The sequence below is a fragment of the Caretta caretta genome, chromosome 14 (genome assembly GCF_965140235.1).
Source record: "Caretta caretta isolate rCarCar2 chromosome 14, rCarCar1.hap1, whole genome shotgun sequence".
NCBI classification, from domain to species: domain Eukaryota; kingdom Metazoa; phylum Chordata; order Testudines; family Cheloniidae; genus Caretta; species Caretta caretta.
In genome coordinates this window covers 9437931-9460584 of record NC_134219.1, presented here as the reverse complement: position 1 = coordinate 9460584, position 22654 = coordinate 9437931, and the positions used below count along the sequence as shown (strand labels likewise).

At 49.5% G+C, this 22654-nt stretch overlaps 2 protein-coding genes across 7 annotated transcripts in view; one reads left to right on the top strand and one right to left on the bottom strand.

The window, feature by feature from the left end:
- Window positions 1–87: 87 nt before the first annotated feature.
- On the bottom strand, window positions 88–4525 carry TEFM (transcription elongation factor, mitochondrial). Its single transcript, XM_048819294.2, has 4 exons — window positions 4354–4525; window positions 2012–2481; window positions 1653–1802; window positions 88–579 (listed from the first exon to the last, which is right to left on the bottom strand). Exons 1-4 carry the CDS (start codon window positions 4391–4393, stop codon window positions 145–147), a joined length of 1095 nt encoding a protein of 364 aa, XP_048675251.1. The 5' UTR covers window positions 4394–4525; the 3' UTR covers window positions 88–144.
- A 1450-nt stretch (window positions 4526–5975) lies between these two features.
- ADAP2 (ArfGAP with dual PH domains 2) overlaps window positions 5976–22654 on the top strand; it is a 22179-nt gene continuing 5500 nt past the window's right edge. For 2 of the 6 annotated variants that reach the window (XM_075119239.1, XM_075119238.1), the window contains exons 1-10: window positions 5976–6354; window positions 10021–10151; window positions 10693–10784; window positions 13180–13265; window positions 14651–14769; window positions 15468–15614; window positions 17777–17860; window positions 19482–19544; window positions 21101–21178; window positions 21753–21979. In XM_075119239.1, coding sequence (XP_074975340.1) covers window positions 6261–6354; window positions 10021–10151; window positions 10693–10784; window positions 13180–13265; window positions 14651–14769; window positions 15468–15614; window positions 17777–17860; window positions 19482–19544; window positions 21101–21178; window positions 21753–21971 — 1113 coding nt within the window. In that variant the 5' untranslated portion in view covers window positions 5976–6260 and the 3' untranslated portion in view covers window positions 21972–21979. The remainder of the gene's footprint in view (window positions 6355–10020; window positions 10152–10692; window positions 10785–13179; window positions 13266–14650; window positions 14770–15467; window positions 15615–17776; window positions 17861–19481; window positions 19545–21100; window positions 21179–21752; window positions 21980–22654) is intronic. The other 4 variants (XM_048819290.2, XM_075119240.1, XM_048819291.2 and 1 more) reach the window with 4 other exon arrangements.

Below are 22654 nucleotides of genomic sequence, written 5' to 3'. Positions count from 1 at the left end.
ATTGCCTTGATAGATAGCAGTGAACAGCACATGTAAACTTGGCTTCTGCTCATCAGCACAACATTTAATGTCAGTCAGTATCTGATACTTGATCAAAACATTAGAGTTAAGTTTATTGTGGTTCTGCTCATAACAGCAAAAGGTTTAAGTAGTGTTATTTAACAAAAGTTCATAGAAGGCTAGAGCCTGTAGTAATGAATCACACATCTCCTCAACTCTGTTTTGTGTGACTGAAGAAAATAGGTTTCTGTAACATACCACCTTATTCCGGGGAAAGGACAACCGGGGCTGTTCTTGGGTAACAGACTGTAAAAGAAACTGTTTCACCAGGTCCATTCCACTAGTTCGAGAGTCTCCTACTATCAGTCCGAAGTGTTTTCCTACAGTGCTTCGGGCCATACTTAGTACCTTGTGCTGGCCATCTTGCATAAATGTCTTTTGTAATAGGGCATACAGCATAGCTTCCACAGTGCGAAGATGTAATGTTATAGGAAAGAGATTTGTATTTTGAGCAGACAGTCCATTTTTTTCCAGAATATAAAGATCAGCTTCAGGAATCTTAGAAACTACTGAAGAAATCTAGAAGGGGGAAACAAATAAGCATGAATGCTAGCACCAAGGATTCATTTAAACCAGAAATCAACACAAGATTTCATAGTTATTGTCTCTCAAATATGAAGGTGGTTTTTATAAGAAATTATGTAGTAACTGTCTGGTCAAAACTGGAATGTAGTCTTCATGAGACCTTTACCCATTTTGTGGGAATTTCAATTTAAAAAGTGTCCAAATTGCATATTTTTGACAAGCTCTGCTCCTGTACTACTTTGAAGAGCACTTGAGTCTAAATTTAAAGAAACTGTAATTACGGTGAAAATGGGAGAAAGTTAACCAGTCCTCTGGCACACACAAAGTGTGCTGAGAAGATGTCAGATTATAAATACTGTGGTAGAGTGACCGTTACAAGCAGCTCAGCCTTAGTTTTTGTAAGTACTTTAAGGGTATGTCTAGCTGCAATTAAAAACCCATGGCTGGTTCATGCCAGATGACTTGGGCTCATGGAGTTCAGGACGCAGAGCAGTTTAATTGACCACACTCTAGGACCCTGTGTGGTGGGAGGGTCCCAGAGCAGGGGGCTGCAGCAAGAGCCAGAAAGCCTACACCACAATTAAACAGCACTGCAGCCTGAGCCCTGCAAGCCCAAGTCACAGATGTCTACCTGCAGTGTAGAGGGAGGGAATGGGTGCATCTCTCTTGCAGAGTCTGGTACTTGCAGAGATCCAAAAAAATAGTGTTAGAAAGAAGACAGCCTTCCCATTTCTGTCTGCAACTCAAGTCCTGCACACACTAATTATGGGATAAATTTTGGGGCTACTCACCTGCTAGATTCTTTATCAAAGGTTGATTGCAGTAGTTACAGTTCCTAATAACATTTGTAAAGTAGGTCTCTTTTGAACTCTGAAGGATTTCTAACTAGATCAAACTAGCAAAATAAATACAGCTTAGAATTGCTAAAATGAAAGCCCTGCCTTTGAACATTAAGTCAATTTTTACATACTGTACAATGGCAGCCCTAAGAATAAGCAATTTAAGATTAACAGAGATACAAGGGGAGGAGTTGATGTTTATTAAAGTCTCAAGCATATGCTACTTACTTCTTCCAGATACACTGCTGGAATATAGGTTCCTTTCATGAATCTACCACACTCTTCTTGTTGCCAGTCATGAACTGCTAGATTTCGATCAACATGAGCCCATGCAATTTTACGGGTGCCAAAAACAACAGACACAATGCTATCTAAAGTCTGAAAATGAGAAAAAAAATTATTCTGCATTTTGAAGATGTAAAACACTAAGTACTAAATATTATTTGATGTCTTGGGGAAAATACCACTTAACAAGAAATGTATATCTACTCTTTGATGAATTATTAAAATGTTTGATTTATGGGAATAAGTTTATTCTGAAAATAAGAGTAGTTTGTTGATAAAATCAAATTAAAAATGTTGTATACCTCCAACCTCTCTCTCTCTATTTCAGGTTTAATAAACCTCATTGCAGGCCTGGTGTCTTGTATTTTTCTCTCTCTTCTATCTCCTTTCTCAGACGGATTGAGGATAAAGTTACACACCTTAACAGTAGTTTTATATTGAAAGAGAGGCACGTTCAATAAACTCTGCAAGTTCTGAAATGGTCCATATTTTTCCCTATGCTTAATTACGCTGACAGATTTTCGTCCTCGTAATAGTTTAATGGTGGAAAGCTCTCTCTCAGATGCTGTGTTGAGCACTTGCAGGATGACAGCTTGTTGTTCAGAAGAGTACAAATTAGAGAGTGCATCTTCTGGTGTCTTGAAGGTTTGATTCGTTGTTGGGGAATTGACACAGTTCTGTTGCACAGCAGATGTTGATTTTTTCTGACACCAGGAATGGTACAGGGGCTGAAGCTGACATGAACCCAAAGGGACATGAAAGAAATACCTTCCTGAAGAAAAAATGAGTTAAAACAATGTCTTCATTAACTTACTGAACACGTACATCGATACCTCATTGTGAGGTGCCCATCTCACAAATTTATTTCTGTGCCATACAAAGAAAAAAAAAGCATTGGCCAACTTTTTAATTCCTGTTAATTAAAATTGGCTTCAGAAATCTAGCATTTCAAACAGGTTATAGAAAAATTAAGAATTCAAGAAAAGGGCCACCAATCATTTTAAACTTCCTCTGCTATTTGTGTTGATGGGTTTTTTTATTGACATTTATTGCCACCCATTAATGAGCCACTGTTCTATGACCCCACTTAAATCTAGCCCTGGTAAGTAATGACCCAAACCCAGTGGATAGATGTTCAATGACCTGTGAAATGAGTTGATTGTTTCAGTCTGTTTCTTAGGGGATAAGTATCACTTTCACAACTGCTACTAGCTGTTCCCCAGATGCTAGCTGCAGCAGATGCTAAGCAGGGAAGGAGCATGGAGACTGAATTACCCTCAGCTACAGAGGTTACTCCTCTGAACCAAGGTTGGCTTGAGGCCCATGGGGGAAGAAGTGTGGTTTGTATTGTTCTGCCTATTGCAGGCAAATGGACCACTTTAGTCCACAGGGCTGTCAAGGTAAATTCATCAAGGAATAGTGAATAAGAGCAGCAGCAGAAGAGCAGTGTTACCCATGGGCCTGGGAGGGCAAATCCCACACCAGTCAGAGGCCTCCTCTACACTATGAGGCTGTCCATAAAGCACTGGAGAGAGGCAGAGGCTTAACTCTGCATGTTTATTTTAGTGTTGGACCAGGGTAAGTGGGTGGGCCTCAAAAGATCACCAGAAAGTGTTGTTTGCAGTGTAGTTGTAACCTGTGGGTCCCAGGATATTAGCGGGACATGGTGCGGGAGGCAAGATCTGTTACCGGACCAACTTCTGTGGGTGAAAGAGATGAGCTTCCAGCTACAAGAAAGAAGACCGCTGTGGGGCTCCTGAGCATGTCTCTTTCACCAACCTTGTCGCACCCCAAAACGTGCTCACTGCTATCTGATCAGCCCCTAGGAAGGAATCCAACAGGACTAGTGTGTCAGGCCAGTGCTGGACGCAGGGCAACCAGGCCCAAACAACTTCCAAGCAGCAGGTTTCTGCTGCTACCTACCACCCAGAACCAGGTACCCCCAACTTGGCACAAAGGGGGTGGGCCACTCCTTCACAGAGAGACCCTCCCTTAGAATCTCTCCTTCTCGCCCCAGACAAACCGACCCACGCAGAATCTCTCCCTCTACCCCCCCCCACGACAGTCTGACCCCCAAAAAATATCTCACTCTCCCCCAGACAGACCGACCCCCCCCGGAATCTCTCCCTCTCCACCCAGACAGATCGACCGACACCCCACCGCGGAATCTCTCCCTCCCCCCCCACAGACAGACTGAACCCCCCAGAATCTTTCCCTCTCCCCCCCAGACAGACCAACACGTCCCCCAGACTCTCTCCCTCCCCCCCAGACAGACTGACCCCCCAAAAAATCTCCCTCTCCCCCCAGACAGACCGACCCCCCCCCCTCCCGGAATCTCTCCCTCTACCCCCACCAGACAGACAGACCAACCCTCCCCCCACCCGGAATCTCTCCCTCTACCCCCACCAGACAGACAGACCAACCCTCCCCCCCCCGGAATCTCTCCATCTACCCCCACCAGACAGACAGATCAACCCTCCCCCCCCCCCGGAATCTCTCCCTCTACCCCCCCGAAGACAGACCGACCCCGCAAAAATCTCTCCCTCTCCACCCAGACAGACCGACCGACTCCCCCCATCACCACCGGAATCTCTCCCTCTCTCCCCTCAGACAGACCGACCGACCCCCTCCCCCCAATCTCTACCTCTCCGGAGGAGGCTCGGGAGCCAGACGCTGAAACTCATCCTGCCCACCCAGCCAGGCCGCGCTTCACCCCAGGTGGGTCAGGGCAAAGAGGCCCCGGCCCCCCCCGGCTGGTAAGAAACGTTCCGGCCTCAGGCGGGGCCGGGCAGAAGAGAGATTGGGCCTGGCTCCCCGCAGTGGCCTTCCCCTGTACTGCCAGCAAAGGGGGGGGGGAGTAGCGCAACATAAGGGAGTGGGGCAATGCCACAACTGCCCTAGCCCCAGGGTGAGAGCCCCAACCTTAGAGCCCCCAACCCGCCTAGGGTCTGATCTGTGTGAGCCACAGCCCCAGAGCTCCCAGCCCCCTAGGGTCTGATCTGTGTGAGCCACAGCCCCAGAGCTCCCAGCCCCCCAGGGTTTGATCTGTGTGAGCCACAGCCCCAGAGCTCCCAGCCCCCTAGGGTCTGATCTGTGTGAGCCACAGCCCCAGAGCTCCCAGCCTCCCGGGGTCTGATCTGTGTGAGCCACAGCCCCAGAGCTCCCAGCCCCCCTAGGGTCTGATCTGTGTGAGCCACAGCCCCAGAGCTCCCAGCCTCCCGGGGTCTGATCTGTGTGAGCCACAGCCCCAGAGCTCCCAGCCCCCTAGGGTCTGATCTGTGTGAGCCACAGCCCCAGAGCTCCCAACCCCCTTAGGGTCTGATCTGTGTGAGCCACAGCCCCAGAGCTCCCAGCCCCCCGGGGTCTGATCTGTGTGAGCCACAGCCCCAGAGCTCCCAGCCCCCCGGGGTCTGATCTGTGTGAGCCACAGCCCCAGAGCTCCCAGCCCCCTAGGGTCTGATCTGTGTGAGCCACAGCCCCAGAGCTCCCAGCCCCCCGGGGTCTGATCTGTGTGAGCCACAGCCCCAGAGCTCCCAGCCCCCCTAGGGTCTGATCTGTGTGAGCCACAGCCCCAGAGCTCCCAGCCCCCCGGGGTCTGATCTGTGTGAGCCACAGCCCCAGAGCTCCCAGCCCCCCGGGGTCTGATCTGTGTGAGCCACAGCCCCAGAGCTCCCAGCCCCCTAGGGTCTGATCTGTGTGAGCCACAGCCCCAGAGCTCCCAGCCCCCCGGGGTCTGATCTGTGTGAGCCACAGCCCCAGAGCTCCCAGCCCCCCGGGGTCTGATCTGTGTGAGCCACAGCCCCAGAGCTCCCAGCCCCCTAGGGTCTGATCTGTGTGAGCCACAGCCCCAGAGCTCCCAACCCCCTTAGGGTCTGATCTGTGTGAGCCACAGCCCCAGAGCTCCCAGCCCCCCGGGGTCTGATCTGTGTGAGCCACAGCCCCAGAGCTCCCAGCCCCCCGGGGTCTGATCTGTGTGAGCCACAGCCCCAGAGCTCCCAGCCCCCTAGGGTCTGATCTGTGTGAGCCACAACCCCCCCGCCCCCAGGGTCTGATGTGTGAACTACAGCCCCCAAAGCTCCCAACCCGCCTAGGCTCCACCTGTGAGGGCCGCCCACAGTACTACCCCAGAGCTCTCTGGCCGGCGGGGGGGTGAGTGACGTTCTGCAGTAACCAGGAGAGCAGGATAAAGCGGGGGGGGGGTCTGTTCTGTTCTGTTCTCGCCCCCCTCCCCCACCCCGAGAATTCGCCCTGGCGAGCCTTGTCCCGCCACCAGCACAAGGATTTCCCTGCAGTCGCTGGGCTGCGGGGCTCCCTGGGCGGGTCCTGCCGAGGCAGGGGGCGGTTGTGATCTGGGGGGGCTGAGGGCCGGGGTGGGGGGAGGAAGCTCCCTGATGGGCGGTGACAGAGCCTCTCCCACCCGGGCCGGAGCAGGAGTCGCGTTTCCTCATTTCTAGGCTGAAGTGCAGCCGGGCGAGGCTGGAGCCTCGCCCCCAGCAGCCCCGGGGCTGCGGCAGCGTGTGGCCGTCCGCGGGCGGAGCGGCCAGGGGCAGGATGGTGGATCCGGATTTCACCAAGACGCTGCTGCTAGAGGTGCTGCGGGCAGCCGGGACAGGGAACGCCCAGTGCGCAGACTGCGGGACAGCCGGTAAGAGGAAACGTCCCTAGGGCGCAATCAGCCGCCTGGGCTGCCCCACGGCTACCTCTCCCCGCCGTCTGTCAATCCCTGTCCCTCCCCGGATTGAATCTCCACTCCCCCAGGACTCCACCTCTCCCTCCCTTGCCCATATGCCCACTCCCTGCTCGGGACTTGTTTCTCCATCCCCTGTACCACTCTCTCAAGCTCTCTCCCCCTCTCCATTATCCAGGACTGCTTCTGCCCTTAGTCACTTCTCATCACTCAGGACCTCCCTGTCCCTCCTTCAACTCTCTACTCCCCACTTCCCCATTGGGACACCCCCGGAAGTAGTGTGCACCCCCCACCCCACTCTCCCTCTTGCTCTCCCAAGCAGCAGCCAAGCCCTGCATTTGATTTGACTGGAGAGTGAGGCCTGGGCTACAATTAAAAATTAGACCCACCTGGCTGCCTTGCTCTGGGCTGGGAAAAATGTCCTGCCCTTAGCGCTGCAGTGAGGTCGCCCGAACCCCCAGTGTAGAGGTGGCTAGGCAAAGCGAAGAATCGCTACATGCAGAGAGGTGAATTTACTACAGCAGAAGAAATACCCCTTCCCTTGATGTAAGAACCAGCTACCGTGGTACAGCTGGAGCAACTGTAGTGTAGATGTGCTTCCCCCCCACCCCCGCTGTGTGACTTGTGCAGCGCACTGAGCTCCAGTCTGCCTCTTTGTGTGACAACATTATAGAGATCCACCCACACCCCCGGAGCTCCCAGCCCACCTAGGGTCTGATCCGTCCTGCCAATCCAAGCCATCCTTGTGTTTCCCGTGATCAGGATCCTGCTGCCACTTAATATCAGAATTGTAGCCATCAGTGCTAGTTAGCTATGTCCTGGACATGGCTAACTTGTACTTTGAGCTTATGCTTAAATAAATTGGTTAGTCTCTAAGGTGCCACAAGTCCTCCTTTTCTTTTTGCGAATACAGACTAACACGGCTGTTACTCTGAAATCTTACTTCACAAAGTTCCTGAAACCCATGCTGAGAATAGCAGGGAACTGCCACGGCTTTTCACTTCTTTTACTGAAAGAATGTGAAAATGAGCAAAGCACACTTCAACAGATGACATTTAAAGGGACAGTGTTCATTTACCTATCTAGTCAATAAAAAAAAAAATATTTATGTGGTTGTACATCTGTCCCTTAGTCCTTTTCCCCCTTCTGTGATTTTACAATCACATTTTCTAATTGTTTTAAATGTTTTCTGTCCGCTAGTGCTGTGTGAAAGAACCACACAGACAACAGGGGCGGTGGACTGAGTATAGAGAGGGACCAATGAAACTGATGATATGCTAAATGCTGTCAAAACACAAAGGGAACACACTTTTTCTCCCCAGTCTCTTTCAATGATAGTAACCATTGGTGTGACTTGGAGCAAAGGTCAGTGAAAACTAATCAGAGAGAGGGTGATTTTTAAGTTGACGGTGTCCCTTTACAGCTTTGGTTTCAGTCCTCACACTGGTGTTGAATAATAATAGTAGTAATAACAATAATAATACTTTGTATTTATGCTTTTCATCCATAGACCTCAAAGTCTTTTCTAAAGATCAGTAAGCATCATAACCCCTATTTTACAGATGGGAAAACTGGTGGACAGAAGCTGAATCCAACATTTGTCTAACTGGTCACTATTCAGTGTTTCAGTTTTGGGGGCCCCCACTAAAGCTCCGATATGGGCCAGATTCACAAAGAAACATAGGCGTGGCAACACTGAGCATCGCCACGCCTAACTTTGAGGTGCCTAGAGAATCACTTGTGATCCACAAAGCCTGAGTTCACCGACTAGGCTCCCTAGACAATGAAAGGGGAGAGATAAGTCCATTAGAATCATCATCATGATGTTCCCATTACGCCTCTGGCCTTTAGGGCAGTGACGAAGCTCCTCCACTCCTGTCTGTTTCTGCCAAGTCTTTCAGTGGTTCCCCAGCTATGCCCCAGGTTTTTCAGCTCGGCTTCCACAGCTCTTCGCCATGTTGTTTTCGGGCAGCCTCATTTTCACTTGCCTTCACATGTCCATTTTATTGCTACTCTGGTGATGGGATTTACAAAAGCCAGGACTCAAGGTGGCTCCCTGCCTAAACTAGCCAATGGGAGAGGCCAAGATGAGGCATATGTCCTAATCCTCACTCCTCTCAGGGAGCTTGATGTAAGTCTGGACTGGAGGGAGGCACCTTCCTCTGCATGAGAGTCTCAGCTGCAAATCCTCTCTTGGGGTTAGGCACCTATGCTGCTTTTGGAGGGGGCCAGAAGGTCCCTCAGTACTTTTAGCCCCAAGGCTGGGGTACTCACCTTGGATGTGGGAGAGCCCCCAGCTCAAACCCTCCTCAGCCTGAGAGGAGAAGGGATTTGATACCTCTCAGGTGAGTGCCTAACCATTGGGCTAGGGATATTCGGATGTGAGGCTCCCTCAGTTGGTCCTGTTGAAGCTGCTCCACTGTGGATAAATAGTGAAAGGATCATGGGGCCAGACAAAGAGAGAGAGAAAGCAAATATGTGCGAGGCTGACTCTGTACCCTTGGTGGTTGGAACACTCACCAGGGAGACTCAGGGTCCGGTCCAGTCCCCCGGCTCTGATGACTCTTTAAAATTATCCACAGCAGAACAGCTTCATCAGTACACATTGAGGGAGCCTCACATCAGAATATCCCATAGTCTGGTGACAAGGGCCCTGCCCTAAGAGGTAGTAGATCCCTGTTCAAATGCTTTCTCCCTCAGGTCAAGGGGGACTTGAACCAGGGCTCTCCCATATCCGGGTGAGTGGCCTAACCACTGGGCTAAACATTATGAGGAAGTTCTGCCTCCTCTGTCATATTGTGTAAGCTCACCGATCCACTAGGCAAGCTCTGAGCCTGTTTACCACCTTGGGCTCCACAGGTGAGCTAAGCAAATCAACACCTATCATCCCTGGTTCATGAATTGCTCTGAGGCTTAAGTGTCTGGCTGCCTCATGTGCGGCTGCAGGGCATGTGTGCAGAGGCAGAAACGTAGGCGCTAGCGAATTTTACTGCAAAATGTAGGTCCCGAGTGAGTATAGGTACCTACAGAGTTTAGCAGCACTGTGTGAAACCCAGTGGGGCCTGATTCTGGGATTTAGATGCTTAAAGTGGCAGTTAGACACCTAATTCCTATTGTGTTTCTAGCCCTAAGTGCCTAAATCAATTCTGGAAATTGGACTTAGGCTCCTAAGTCACTTAGGAGCTTTTGACAATTGTACCCCAAAGGCTTAATTTCCAGTGGTGCAGAGCACCCACAACCTTGTGCAATTGGCATTACATTGACACCAGTGGTCAAACAGGAGTCTCAGGTGCTGAACCAATAATGAGCCCAGGTTCTACTCTGCCATTGCCCTGCCCATATGTACAGGTTTCCTCTCTAGCTTATCATCCACATTTATTTTTAAAACAGATGTTTGATTGCAAAGCTGCAGAATAACGGGCCATTTTCCCTGCTAGTGTAAGCAGGTGCCATTTCATTGACTGCAGTGGAGTGAGCTCCACACACTCCAGGGTTGGATTTGGTGCAGATTCTGATGTGGTTTTGATTAGAAGATGTACCCCGCATACGGTTGTCCTCTTCTCAGTGTTTTGCTACATGCTGTATTGTATATTGCACTATTGCCTTCTTTCAATTTGTGTTTAGATCCTGAGTGGGCCTCTTACAAGCTTGGAATATTCATTTGTTTGAATTGCTCTGGGATTCATCGCAACCTTCCTGAAATCACCAGGGTCAAATCCATCCACCTTGACTTCTGGGAGAATGATCTAGTAGAGGTACAGATGGAGAAAGCAAGAATTCATGTCCACTCTGCTGTATTTCAGCACATCCTTTTCTGTCCCGTGTTCCAAAATAGCCTGCTCAGATTAACAAAAACCACAGGGAGCCAAATTAATCCCTGCTGGTAACTCTGGGGTGCCTCTGGCCCACAAGTCAAATCAAAGCACACTAATAGGTGTTGTGCCTCTAAAGTATTATGATGTATTATTTATACAGCCCCATAAGTGCACATTGTGTTTTATAAGCACACGGTGGTTTTCACGTATATAATGTCTTCTACCTGAGCATCCCAATGCCCTTTTCAAACATTAATTCAGCCTCCCAACTCCCTGTGGAGAGGTGTATGTATTATTATCCCCAGGGAGGAGAGTACAAATGGCTAGAGACAAACACATACTGGTGTGGGGAGGCTGGCAAAATGCACAATCTGAGCAGAGCACAATGCTACATTTGATCCTAGTTTCATTCCATGTTCACGTCACAGTATAGATTTTTCTGGTTGCCAGTCAGCTAACTGAAACGTCTTTTGTTTTGCAGTTTATGAAGACGCATGGGAATCTCTGTGCCAAGGCTAAATATGAGGCAAAAGTCCCTCCTTTCTATTACATCCCCCATTCCAAGGACTGTCTGTAAGCTGCTATCTTATTCAGTGCTGCAAACCTTTACAAGTCAGTAACTGCTGCTTCCCCCCATAAATGTGTCTTCACTAACAATTCCCAGTAGCATGTTGGGTAATCTGAATGCATGTCAGGTCATGCAGGGAAAGGACCATGTATCTTGACCATCAGGGCTGCAGTGGAAAGGACCATGTATCTTGCCCATACCTTGTACGTTGTTAAGTGACTTATGTTTTTATCTTCTTCTTTCCTATAGCATATGAGCTGTGAATTCAGTTTGAGGACTGTAGTTGTAAACTTTTTTTCTCTGAGAGGTGGTTTAATGGCTTAAACATTGGGATTTCTGGTGTCTAGGAGCCTAAGAACCACAGGTTCAATCCCCATTAGTGTCAATTTGTACCTTGAAGGTTGTTAAACTGGTACAGTCGTTCCATGCGTTTATATGGAGGAGATTTAATAGAGATGGGAAGCAGTCCTGGAGTTTGGATGTTAAAACAAAGGTTATAGGTTTCGGGGATACCAGTTGGGCTCTCATAATAGAGAGAGGCCTGGGCTGTGAATTCTAGACCTGGTGCTAAAGCTCAGGAAGGTTGGAAGGTTGGATCCCATCTTTAGGATTAGGCCTGTTCTAAATATTATTGATTAACTCATCAACTTTGTAAAAGCATGACTAAGTTTGCTTGTGCACGCCATTGGCTTGGGACCCAATTCTGCTCCAGTAGAATCACTGGGGCTCAGATCCTCAAAGATTTTTAAATGCCTAATGTCCATTGAAATCAATGGGAGTTAGGTGCCTAAATACCTTTGGGGATCTGGGTCTGAGAGTTTTGGCATTGACTTCAGTGTAGCAGGAGCAGGTCGTTGATTAGCAGAGTCGGAACTCCTGGGTTCTGTCACTGGCTCTGATATTAATCTTGGCTAGGCAATTAGGGACTTGACCTGGTTCTCAGGCCATGTTCTGAATGAGCAGGAGGTCAGCACTAAGATGTCACCTGAGGTTTAAGAAGATTCAACGGCTGAAATAGAAGGTTAAAGGAATTAAAGTAGGAAAGAGAGGGTTAAATGAGAGGTTTGTTGGAATCTGCTCTATAGTCTCCCCCTCATTCTCAGGCCTGTCTGTGCTGTAGAATTATAGGAGTTCCCCTGCTTTCCCCGATCTCCCTCTGGGGCTTCACTCCTAATCCCAGCCCTGTGTTCCCGCATAACAGGAGTTCCCCTAGATAATACTTAGTCCTGCCATGAATGCAGGGGACTGGACTAGATGACCTTAGGGTCCCTTCCAAGTCCTACGATTTTATGATTCTTTCCTCTACCCCCTCGCTCTGCTCCACTTCCTATTTCAAGCTTGCCTTGTTCCATGAATTCCCCCAGTTTAAGGATTGGTCCCAAACCATAGAGGAGAGCCCACGGTTGTGAGAACAGAAACTGGGGAGCTGGTTTTCCCAGTGATAGGGTCGATCAGAGAAAATTCCACACTCTACCTTAATTTCATTTTCTAGGCTTGGCTGCCTGTGATTTGGCTCCAGCGTGTCCTGGAGCATTTTCCAGCTCTAAGGCCCAGATGTTTTCAACAATTCACAGTGACTTATTGTTGTTATTATTATTTGTGTCGCAGTAGTACCTAGAGGTCAAGGCCCCACTGTGCTAAGTACTATACATACATGTAACAGGATAGTCCTTGCCCCAAAGAGCTTGTAATCTAAGGATCAGAGCCTCTTCTGCCGCGAATCAGCAGAGCGATGTCAATTTACACCACCTTCAAGTCAAGCCCGAAGATTCGTAGCACAATGCATTGCTTACAACCAAGTGAGCCCCAGCATCCAAGATGGGAACAAGTCATCCAGCTTTAGGTTGCACGGTGCAGGCAGGGAATCTGCAAATTTCTCTGCGTTGAACCCTACCAGGAACAGTGGTTTCTGACTCCCCAAACTCCATTTTGCAGCATCTCTCTAGTGTATCCAAGAGCTAGGGAAGCTGGGCTAGTTCTTCGGGTGGTTTTCATTTCCTCCTGTTTGCCGTACATTTCCTCCTCCCTACAAAAACACACGTTAATTACTCTGCCCTTTAGGGAACAAGATTCTTCTTGCAGCTTGCATGGAAACTGCAGCCAGAGAAATAACATGAGCGTGATTTTAGTTCTGCTGCCAGCAAATAGCCATTCCTACCAGCCTATGTTACCTAAGCAAACAGTTACTAAATGTTTCCCAGTTATATTTTCTCTTTGGCCCTAATTGCTCTCCTTGGAGTCAGGGGAATTAGAGTGAATTTGCACCACTCAGAAGCTGTCTATTTCTATGCCTCAGGTAGCATTGGTTGGCCTCATTCTGTACATCGCTGGAAAGAGCTGTGGAATGTCAGTGAAAGGGAACAGAGGCAGATCTAACTAATCCGTATTTCCTCTCTTCAGAGTTTTAAAAGAACAATGGATCAGAGCTAAATACGAGCGGGAAGAGTTTGTTGCCACCAGTGTCTGCCATGAAACAGGTTCCTCAGGTGATTGTCTGTGGAGGGTTTTTAGTCTGGTGAGGCCAAAGTCCCAAGAACTGCAATCCTGTGTGTGTCAGCCTGATGCCGAGGGAGAGCTGGAGTGACTTTGTTTTCAGTCAGCTGCGAAACCCTCGTCCTGTTTGATCTGTCTGAGTGGCCAGCCAAAAGCCTCTCACCTGAGAGGCCCAGTTTCTGAGGGTGGGCATCAGAATAAGAAATCCCACATGGGGACACTCAGATTGGCCTTTAGGCAAGTAAAACGGGCATTTTCTCACTTCAAGTCCAACGTGAGCACCCAGATACCTGGTTTAGGGAAGCAGCAGGGGCGGTTGTTGGAGTGGTGGGGTTGGGAGACCTGGGTTCTATTCCCAGCTCTCCAGCTGACTCTGTGACCTTGGTCAAGTCATTGCAGGGTATGTCTACACTTCAGTGAAACACCCATGGCTGGCCTGTCTCAGCTGACTTGGGCTTGTGGGGCTTGGGCTGCAGGTCTGTAAAACTGCAATGTAGACAGTCGGGCTGGAACCCGAGCTCTGGGAGAAGGGGCCCAGAGCACAGGCTCCAGCATGAGCCCCAGTGTCTATACCTCAATTTTACAGCCCCACAGCCTGAGTCATTTGACAGAGGCCAGCCGTGGGTGTTTAACTGCAGTCTAGACATTCCCTTCGGGCCTGATCTTAGTTACCCTCTCAGCAGGAATACAGAGCAGCACCACGAGGGTTAGAAGGAAGCACACTCCCCACTTTCTGTCGTTTGGAGAAACTCCAGTCCCGATCTTTGCTCTACCCGGGAGATTGTGAATTGTAACAGAGAACAGTAGGAGAGCCACAGCCTGTGCTTCCCCGTGAGGCTCCCAAAGGCTTTCCAAACAGTCAGTCATTCTCCCTATTGCTCTGTGTGGCATCCAGATTTCCCATTGTACAGCAGGCATAGCGTGAGTACATGAACTGACTTAGATCCTGCAAAAGAAGTAACAGGAGTAAGATCTAGGAGTCCGGACTTCCAAGTCCTTGCTCTAACCACTCCATTCCAGTGTCTAGTATTCCTCGTATAGAAAGGGGCCTTTCAGTCTGGGGAAGGCCAAGGGGAGGCAGTGAAGAGAGAACGTTCAAGTGATGGAAGCAGGTCATCCGTGTTAGTTAGATGGCAGGAGTGCCCAAAAGGTGCTAGGCTCAGGAATTCTCACCGACCTCCAGGAGGTTCACCCCCTCCCAGGAGCCATCCAGTGCCTCTCAGGATTGGGTCCCAGGTGTCAGGCTGAATGGAAGATGGTTGCCCTCCACTGCTCCATAGTTCCAAGGCGAAATGAGCACCTAGAAATCCACTTAGACAAACTGCCCGGCTCGAGTGCTGCCTTGGCTCTAGCACTGAGGCGCCCTTGCTCTTGTTAGCATCTGCAGGCAGCCGTGAAGGATTTCTGTGGAAGCGGGGGCGGGACAGCAGGCAGTTCCTGAAGAGGCGGTTCCTCTTGTCGGCAACAGAAGGTGTGCTGAAGTACTACACCAAAGAGGTGAGTGCCCAGTCCGACCAGTGCACCATCACTGTCCCCGTAGGCACAACCGCTGGACGTTTTGCTGCTTCCTAGACTTTGCTGCCAGGCCCAACCCTGCATTTGGAGGGGGGTGGGGATCCTGTGCCAAGTAACATCTGTGATGTCTGATTCAGCTCCCGTCCTACCTGGGAGCACCTGGTCCTTCTCCCCACCTCCTCTGGCCCCCCGGCAGCCTCATCCCCGTCTCTTTGGTGAACCATGGAAAAGGGACTTGGGCAGTTGAGCAGGAAGAGGAAGAAGGGTTCTGCTGTCAGGAGGCACCTCTGGTTTTACCAGCAGAGTTCTCTCGATGCACATGCATAGGACCCTGCACTCCACCTCATTCCTCCCACATCACACGTGTCTACCATCTATGGCAACCTCTAATTTATGGTTCTCCAGACAATCAGACTGGAGAGACTGGAGTTGCACAGCATCATTTCTCAAGAAAAAAGTCATTCTCTAGAGCAAAATGTGGTTTATACGTGACGCAGGTAATCAAGGCATCAGGCTTCTTCAGTTAGTGCAGGGTGGTCAGTTCAGTGCCCTTGCCAGCTTCAGACATTGCAGGAAGCTGGTCTGCAGCTCCCTAGGGGCCTATTGGTCATTTGTCTCCATAGTTCTTGATTAGCCTCCATAAAGTCACTGCTGACCCGGTGACATTTTCCATTCCACAGTCTAAAGGTCCAAAAGCTGTGATCAGCGTAAAGGATCTGAACGCAATGTTCCAGACGGAGAAAATCAGAAACCCTCATGGGCTGCAGATCACATACAGCAAAGAAGGTCAGACAAGGAACCTCTTTGTCTTTCATGAAAGTGGAAAGGTAAACACCACATTGATTTTGCAATTAATAAGGTAGACTCTTGAACCTTGGGTCTGTAACATGGAAGATGTCTCTGCATCTCTCTCTTTCAATCTCATCTGAAATCACAAGAGATTTGCAGACTATAGTTGCAGAATTCTACAGTACTATTAGCTACAAGTACCCGTTGCTATCTGTCTCCTGCTGCTCTGCAAGGCCTAGGGTTGCCAGGTGTCTCATTTTCGACCAGAATGCCCAGTTGAAAAGGGACCCTGGTGGCTCCAGTCAGCACTGCTGACTGGGCTGTTAAAAGTCTGGTCAGCAGTGTTGCAGGTCTATAGCAGGTTAGTCCCTACCTGTCCTGGCACTGTACTGTGCCCCAGAAGCACCCAGCAGGTCCGGCTCCACGCGCTGCCCTCGCCCCCAGCACCAGCTCCACATTCTCATTGGCTAGGAACCGCAGACAATGGGAGCTGTGTGCGGGGGGCGGGGGGGATATGCCTGCAGGTGAGAGCAGTGCATGGAGCCTCCTGGCCCCCCACCTAGGAGCCAGACCTGCTGGCCACTTCTGAACCGCAGTGCGGTGCCAGGACAGGTAGGGAGCCTGCCTTAGCCCTGCTGCACCACTGACCAGGAGCCTCCAGAGGCAAGCCTGTGCCCCAACCCTGAGCCCCAACTCCCTGCCCCAGCCCTGAGGCCCCCCCAAACCAGAGCCCCCTCCTGCATCCTAAACCCCTCATTCCCAGACCCAGCCCAAAGCCCACACCCCCAGCCCAGAGCCCATCCCCCCTCCCACATCCCAACTCCCTGCTGCAGCCGAGAGCCACCCCCCTGAGCACCTCATTTCTGGCCCCAACCCAGAGCCTGCACCCCCAGTTAGAGCCCTCCCTCCCTCCCCCACCCCAACCCCCTCCCCGAGCCCAGTGAAAGTGAGTGAGGGTGGGGGAATGTCGTGAGTGGGGGGCAGGGTCTTGGGGAAGAGGCAGGGGCAGGGCCTCAGGGAAGGGGTGGGGCCAGGGTGTTCGGTTTTGTGCGATTAGAAAGTTGACAACCCTAGTAAGGACCTGGCCCTGCAAAGACTTACACATGCTTACTTATGTGCTGTGATTAGTCTCAATGGGTCTACTTACTGTCCCAAAAGTTAATCACATGCATGAGTCTTCACAGGATTGGGACCTAACTTTGTATAATTGACTTATACAATTCTGCAGTTATATTCAAGGAAGCGTTGTGATGGTCTCTATTTTATACAGTGTTTTTCATGAGTATCGTCATGTTTTGCATTTTAGTTCTCTCCAAAACAACTCTCAGACTTAGATCAAATCTATAGAGGTTTTTCTGATTTTCTCAGAAGCATGGTTGTTCCCCAAGCCAGTGCCCTCAAGCCATGTACTCACGTCCAAGACAAATCCAAATTCAGAAGGTTTTAAGCAAGTGCTCATTGAACCAATTAAAAATTATTCCCACAGTCTCTGTGAGTTAGATTCTGATCAGTATCCCAATAGGAATATTCCCATTATACCTAGAATCTTCTTGAAAGGGCATTTTCTAAATTATTCTTGATGTTTGATGTTTTATTAATATCTGGGATGTCTTGGAAACACATAAAGAACAAGCCACAACACCTGATCCCAGTATAGGTGTACTAAAATAGCATTGTTCTCAAATTTATTATAAACACCTGCCTGGGATGGTCTAGATAATACTTAATCCTGCCTCAGTGCAGGGACTAGACTAGATGATTTATCAAGGTCCCTTCCAGTCCTGTGTTCCTATGGTTCTATGATTATGCATAGTGATAATTAATATACCTTATATTTGTAATATGTTAATGTCATTCATTCATCCCAAAAGTGAACCACAGGCAACGTGTGCTACTACCCATTAATGGCAGTCCATGCTTGTCGCATAGCTTGTTTTTTCTAGGAAATGTTGTCTAATGGTTAAAGAACTGGAAGGCAGGACTCCTGGGTTCTCTTCTCAGCTCTGCCACTGAGTCACTATGTGACCTTGGGCGAGTCACTGTCTCTGCGCCTCAGTTTCCCCAAGGCGCTGCTGGAAGAAACAATAAATGTTTGCAAAGAACCTGCAGATCCTTTGGGTGACAGGTGTTCTAGAGAGGCAGCAGCATTATCCCACCACATTATTCCTGTCATTACATCTGTATTTGCCGTCTCCCCTAGGAAATTGTTGACTGGTTCAATGCCATTCGGGCAGCGCGTTTCCATTACCTTAGAACCACCTTCCCCACCGCTCCTGAGGCCGAGGTGAGAACTGAAGGTGCTTTAAGTGTGGAAAAGCATCATCTTCCTTTCTGTGCTTGTGCCCTCTTCAATAAGAGCATGGCATTGGGAATTCCTCCTGCATTCATGTTCCCTTCTTGCAGCCTGGGAGGGACCACAACTATGGGCTTTAATAGAGACTCATATGGCACCTAATTTCCAGCCTGCATCAGCCTGGCCACCAAACTTCTGCCTGCAAGATCTGCATGTGGAAGCAGTGTCATGTGGGAAGCTGGCCCTGATGCACGCAGACTGGGTACTTAGATATCGAAGTACCTGATGGGTATGGGGAAAAATTCCTCTGTGTGGGAACTGTAACTTTTGTGTATAAACAACTGCAGCCCAAACACATACAGAGGCCATTTTGGAGAGTGTGGTTCTGTAATGCTGATTTAGATAAGACCTACTGGGAGACCATACATCTGTTTTCTCCATGGCTCTGTACATTCTGAGGATCTTTCAACCTGAACTGCTGGGGATCCTCTTTTTTGGGATTCATTTACTAGAAATATATTTCAGTCAAATAAAGAGAGGAAGTCAGGTTTAATGGCAAGCACAAGGGACTGGAAGCCAGGACTTCTGGGTTCTCTTCTTAGCTGCTTACTCAGCTGAGCCAGTTCATCTCTCCATGCCCCAATTTACCCATCTAGTAATAATGAACAACCTGAGGGGGAGGGGTCTTGTGAAGCATCATTCAGTGATTTCTTTAAAGGAACCTTCAGACACTGTGTAAGTGCAAAATATCATCCTTTCTCCAAGTGACCAGACGTTTCTTTCTAAGCTTCTCTAGCCCATAATGGAGAATTAATGGCTTGACCAAGAATTTTTGTTTCTCTATTAGCCATTTTCTTTCTGTCCATGTGCTGTGACCCTCACGTTATATTTGTCAGTCACTTACAGTCTGACTTTCCATGCATCCCATCAGGCCCTCTCATCCTCCCTCTCCAGTGCTGCCACTGGCTAGTTACTCTCAATCTTCTGGCACCTAGGCTAGACTCCATTAACTCCCTTCATACTCCTGTTGATGCAAGCACAGGTCCTTTCCTAGTGGAGTATTCCATGGTCAGCGATACACAGAGGTGTAATATTGAATGTTACTCCCGTAAGCGGAAAGACACCCTGTGGAGTCTGCTAATCAATTGGGCAGCTTCTAGGTTATTTCTGCATTTTAGTTGAGGTGTTTCTCCTTCCCATTGACATGACAGAGTTTGTCTCTCTGCGTGTGTGTGTATTTCTTCTGTCTCCAACATGCTATTCACTTTGATCAAGCATAGGTAGGGTTAGCTTCTCCATTTTCAGTATAACCAGACAACAGCTCATTTAGTACCACTTAGCAGGTAAGTTTTGGTAGGGAGTGTTCAGGACAACATAGAAGTGGGGAACATGCGGTATACATACAGTATACAAAGGTAGATCAAGCGTGGGAGCTAAAATATGGTCTCCATTTAAAATGTGACCCTTAACAGAACGAACATATGTTCCTTCCTTTTATTAAGTAGACAGACAGATAAGCAAGCAAAGCCCTGCTGATTATTTGCTTTGACAAATTAGAAGAGAACGCTGGGTGTGACTGAGCTGGTAACCAATGTCTCTTGTGTTCTTCTAGCTCATACCCAAGATTACAAGGAATTATTTCAAAGAAGGCTATATGGAGAAAACAGGGCCACAGGTAGTTCCACTTGAATTTCATACCTGGTTAAGCACCACGTAAATGCTTGGCACTAGCCAAACATGACTCTTCCCCTGAAGTAGTATGTTTGCTAATACTGCCATGATTATGATGAAGCAGTTTGCTAGGAGTCATGTTTAAGTGAGCCCCAGTTAAATGGAATAGACCAAAGGTGGCCAGACTGTGGCTTGTGAAGCACATGCAGCTCTTTTACCATTAAAATGCGGCTCGCGGAGTCCCCCACCCCTATCCCATTCTTCACCTACCAGACTGGAGGGGAGGGGGGGAAGCTCAGGACCTCTGCCTGCAGAAGGGTGGTGCAGTAGGGGCTTCTGTCCAGCAAGGAAGGGGCTCTCAGGGCTTCTGCCCAGCAGGGTGTGTGTGTGTGTGTGTGTGCATGTGTCTTGGGGCTTCGGGCCTGCGGGGTGCACCTGCCAGGGCTTGGGGCTTCAGCCCCGCTGCAGCTGAAGCTCTGAGCCCTGGCAGGTGCCTGACGTCCCAACCCCTGGCTCCCAGCAGGTGTGCCCCAGCTCTCGAACTTCTGAAGATTGTCATATGTGGCTCAGAGGGTCAGTAAGTTTGGCCACCCCTGGCATAGACTGCATTTCAGTTTATACAGTGTTTTGGGATCCTGTTTTATTTCTGTATGAAGATAACTTTGAGGGTTTCTTCTACGGTGTGGCAAACTAAAAGTGTGATGGAATAATTGGGGGCAGTATTTCTGGAATTGCAAAGTTATATTATTTAGCACAAGGAGGTGGCTGTATCATGATCTTCTTTGTTAACTGCAGGTCTGTATCACCATGTAATACCCAGTATAGCAGAAGTATTACAATGCGGATCAGCCTAATGCAATCCTCTGCCCTCATCTGTTCTCCTCTTGTATGTAGGCCCTTTGTCCTAGCCCACCAGTTCAGTAAGTGAAATGGGGGAATTCAGTTTTCTTTGCTGGCATCACGATCGGTGTCAGATTGGAAACCAAGGGGAGAAGGCTCTGTTGCTTCTCTGACATTCCCTAGCTCCCCACACACACTCAAGCTCCATCCTGAGTCCGTGCTACCGCTTAAAGGATCAGCAGTGAAGCACATAATGCTGGTCTGAAAGTAGCGTTTGTTAGGCTACTTCAGGGTAAACAGGTGTTTCAGTGTGTCTGCCTGCAGGTAGCACCATGGCACCTGACCTTTGGAAGGTTCCCAACCAGGAGGACTACAGACACTTGTTTTTTTAATGAAAGTCTAAATTCTGCAGAAGCTGCAGCAAGCCCCAGAGAAGGGCCTGCCTAGCTCAGCACAGAGGAACGAGTGGCTCAGTTCCATTTCTGCCTCACGCTGAAGATTACACCTCGGTAAAGAATGTGCACAAGTCACTCGTGTTAACATCGAGGGAGAAAGGAAGTGAGGCTCTGGGCACAATGGTGAACCACAGAACTGCGTTACACTGAGGAACTGAAACTGAGCCAATGGGCAGCGTTAGCAGGATACCAGAAGCCTGCCAGGAGTGGCAGAACCCCTGTTCCTGGGAGCCAGATCATTAAAGAGCTGCTTCTCTCTCTGTAGCACAAGGAGGCCTTTAAGAAGCGCTGGTTCAGCCTGGACTCTCAGGAGAGGAACCTGTTCTACTTTAAAGACCCGCTGGTAAGAGGAGCACTCATTCTGTAAGTGGAGCCCCTTTGCAGAGGGAAGGTAGGGGGCTGGGGGTTCTGTGCCACCCACCCTCCAGGAACAGCACAAGCTCAGCACCCATTTGGGCCCCGTAGTGAATGGCTGGATTTTCAAGAGAGCTGTGCATGTCAGGAGCGGATCACTTGGAGATGAGTGGCCTTGAGCTCTTTTGAAAGTTTGGCTGTCCCTGGGTAGCAGCTGTCTAGGGTACTTAGGGTAAGATGAACAATAAGGCAGAGCCTGGAATAGACCCCAGTGCTGTGTTTTAAACACAGGACGTCCTCCCTGTGGTCTTGGTATTACCAAGCCTGCCCCTGCCAGCTCCAAAATCTGCAGTTCCCGAGTTCCCTATTTTGAGAATGCTTTTGAGTTTTTAAATCTCAGGGATTTTCCCTGACCCCTGGGTCCACCTACTCTGTGTCCAGGGCAGTTTCCCCTCCATATGGAACCTATTGCTTCTGCCTTTCAGATGACAGCACGGTACTACCCCTGAGAGCAGTGAACCCCTGTAATACGATCCATGATTGTCCTGCTTTCTCCTACCTAGGATGCCTTTGAACTGGGCCGAGTTTTTATTGGAAGCAAAGAGCAGGGATATGAGGTCCAGGCTGACTTGCCCAGAGGAGTCACAGGGAAGAGGTGGAAAGCTGGGCTCACCATAGTCACGCCACACAGGAAGTTTGTGTTTGTGTGTGAAAATGACAGGGAGCAGAAGGAGTGGACAGCGGCTTTGAATGAAGTCATCTCCCAGCCTCTGACAGCCTAGGACTAGTGGTGAGTTCCAGAAAACTGGACTTTCTGCGTCTGGTTCATCACTGCTCTGTGGTCTCTTTATGCCAGCTAGGCTGGCGGTAGGCCCCCTCAGGGAATATCCCTGGCGGTAGGGCTGCTTTGCCCAAGTGCAGCAGCCATGGGCAGAGAAGAGTGTGGGTGGGACTGGGCATGGCCAAGAGGGACCCCCAAGTGGGGTCCCTGCAGCTACTTAGGGCAGCTCTAGACTGACCTGGGGGCTGCACTGGCCCCCAGATCTCCTGAATAGAGGGGGGACAAGCCGCTTCTGCGCTGGCATCTGTGACAGCGTAGGGATCAGTCTGCCCCCTGTCGCTTCATGACCAGTGGGACAATGTCAGCTTAAAAATCATGGCCAAACAAGAGATTTACTTAGGAGCATTTCTATGGCTGTCCTCACCAGAGCCTCTGGGAGCTTCACAGACACTATTGAACCTGATCCTCTGGTGCTGGCCAGTGTTCCTGTTTCTTGGAAGCTCGGTGATGCTTCGGTCTGATGACTCACATCACCATAACTCTCAAGCTGCAGAGAAGCACTGTATTGGTGTGTATGTGGGGGGGGGGAGTTGTAGCCAGCCTGGTCAGCTGGGCTCAGCACTCAGAACCTCCTGGTTGCAGGCAGGAAATGTTCCAAAGGAGGCACCAACTATAAGAGGGCTT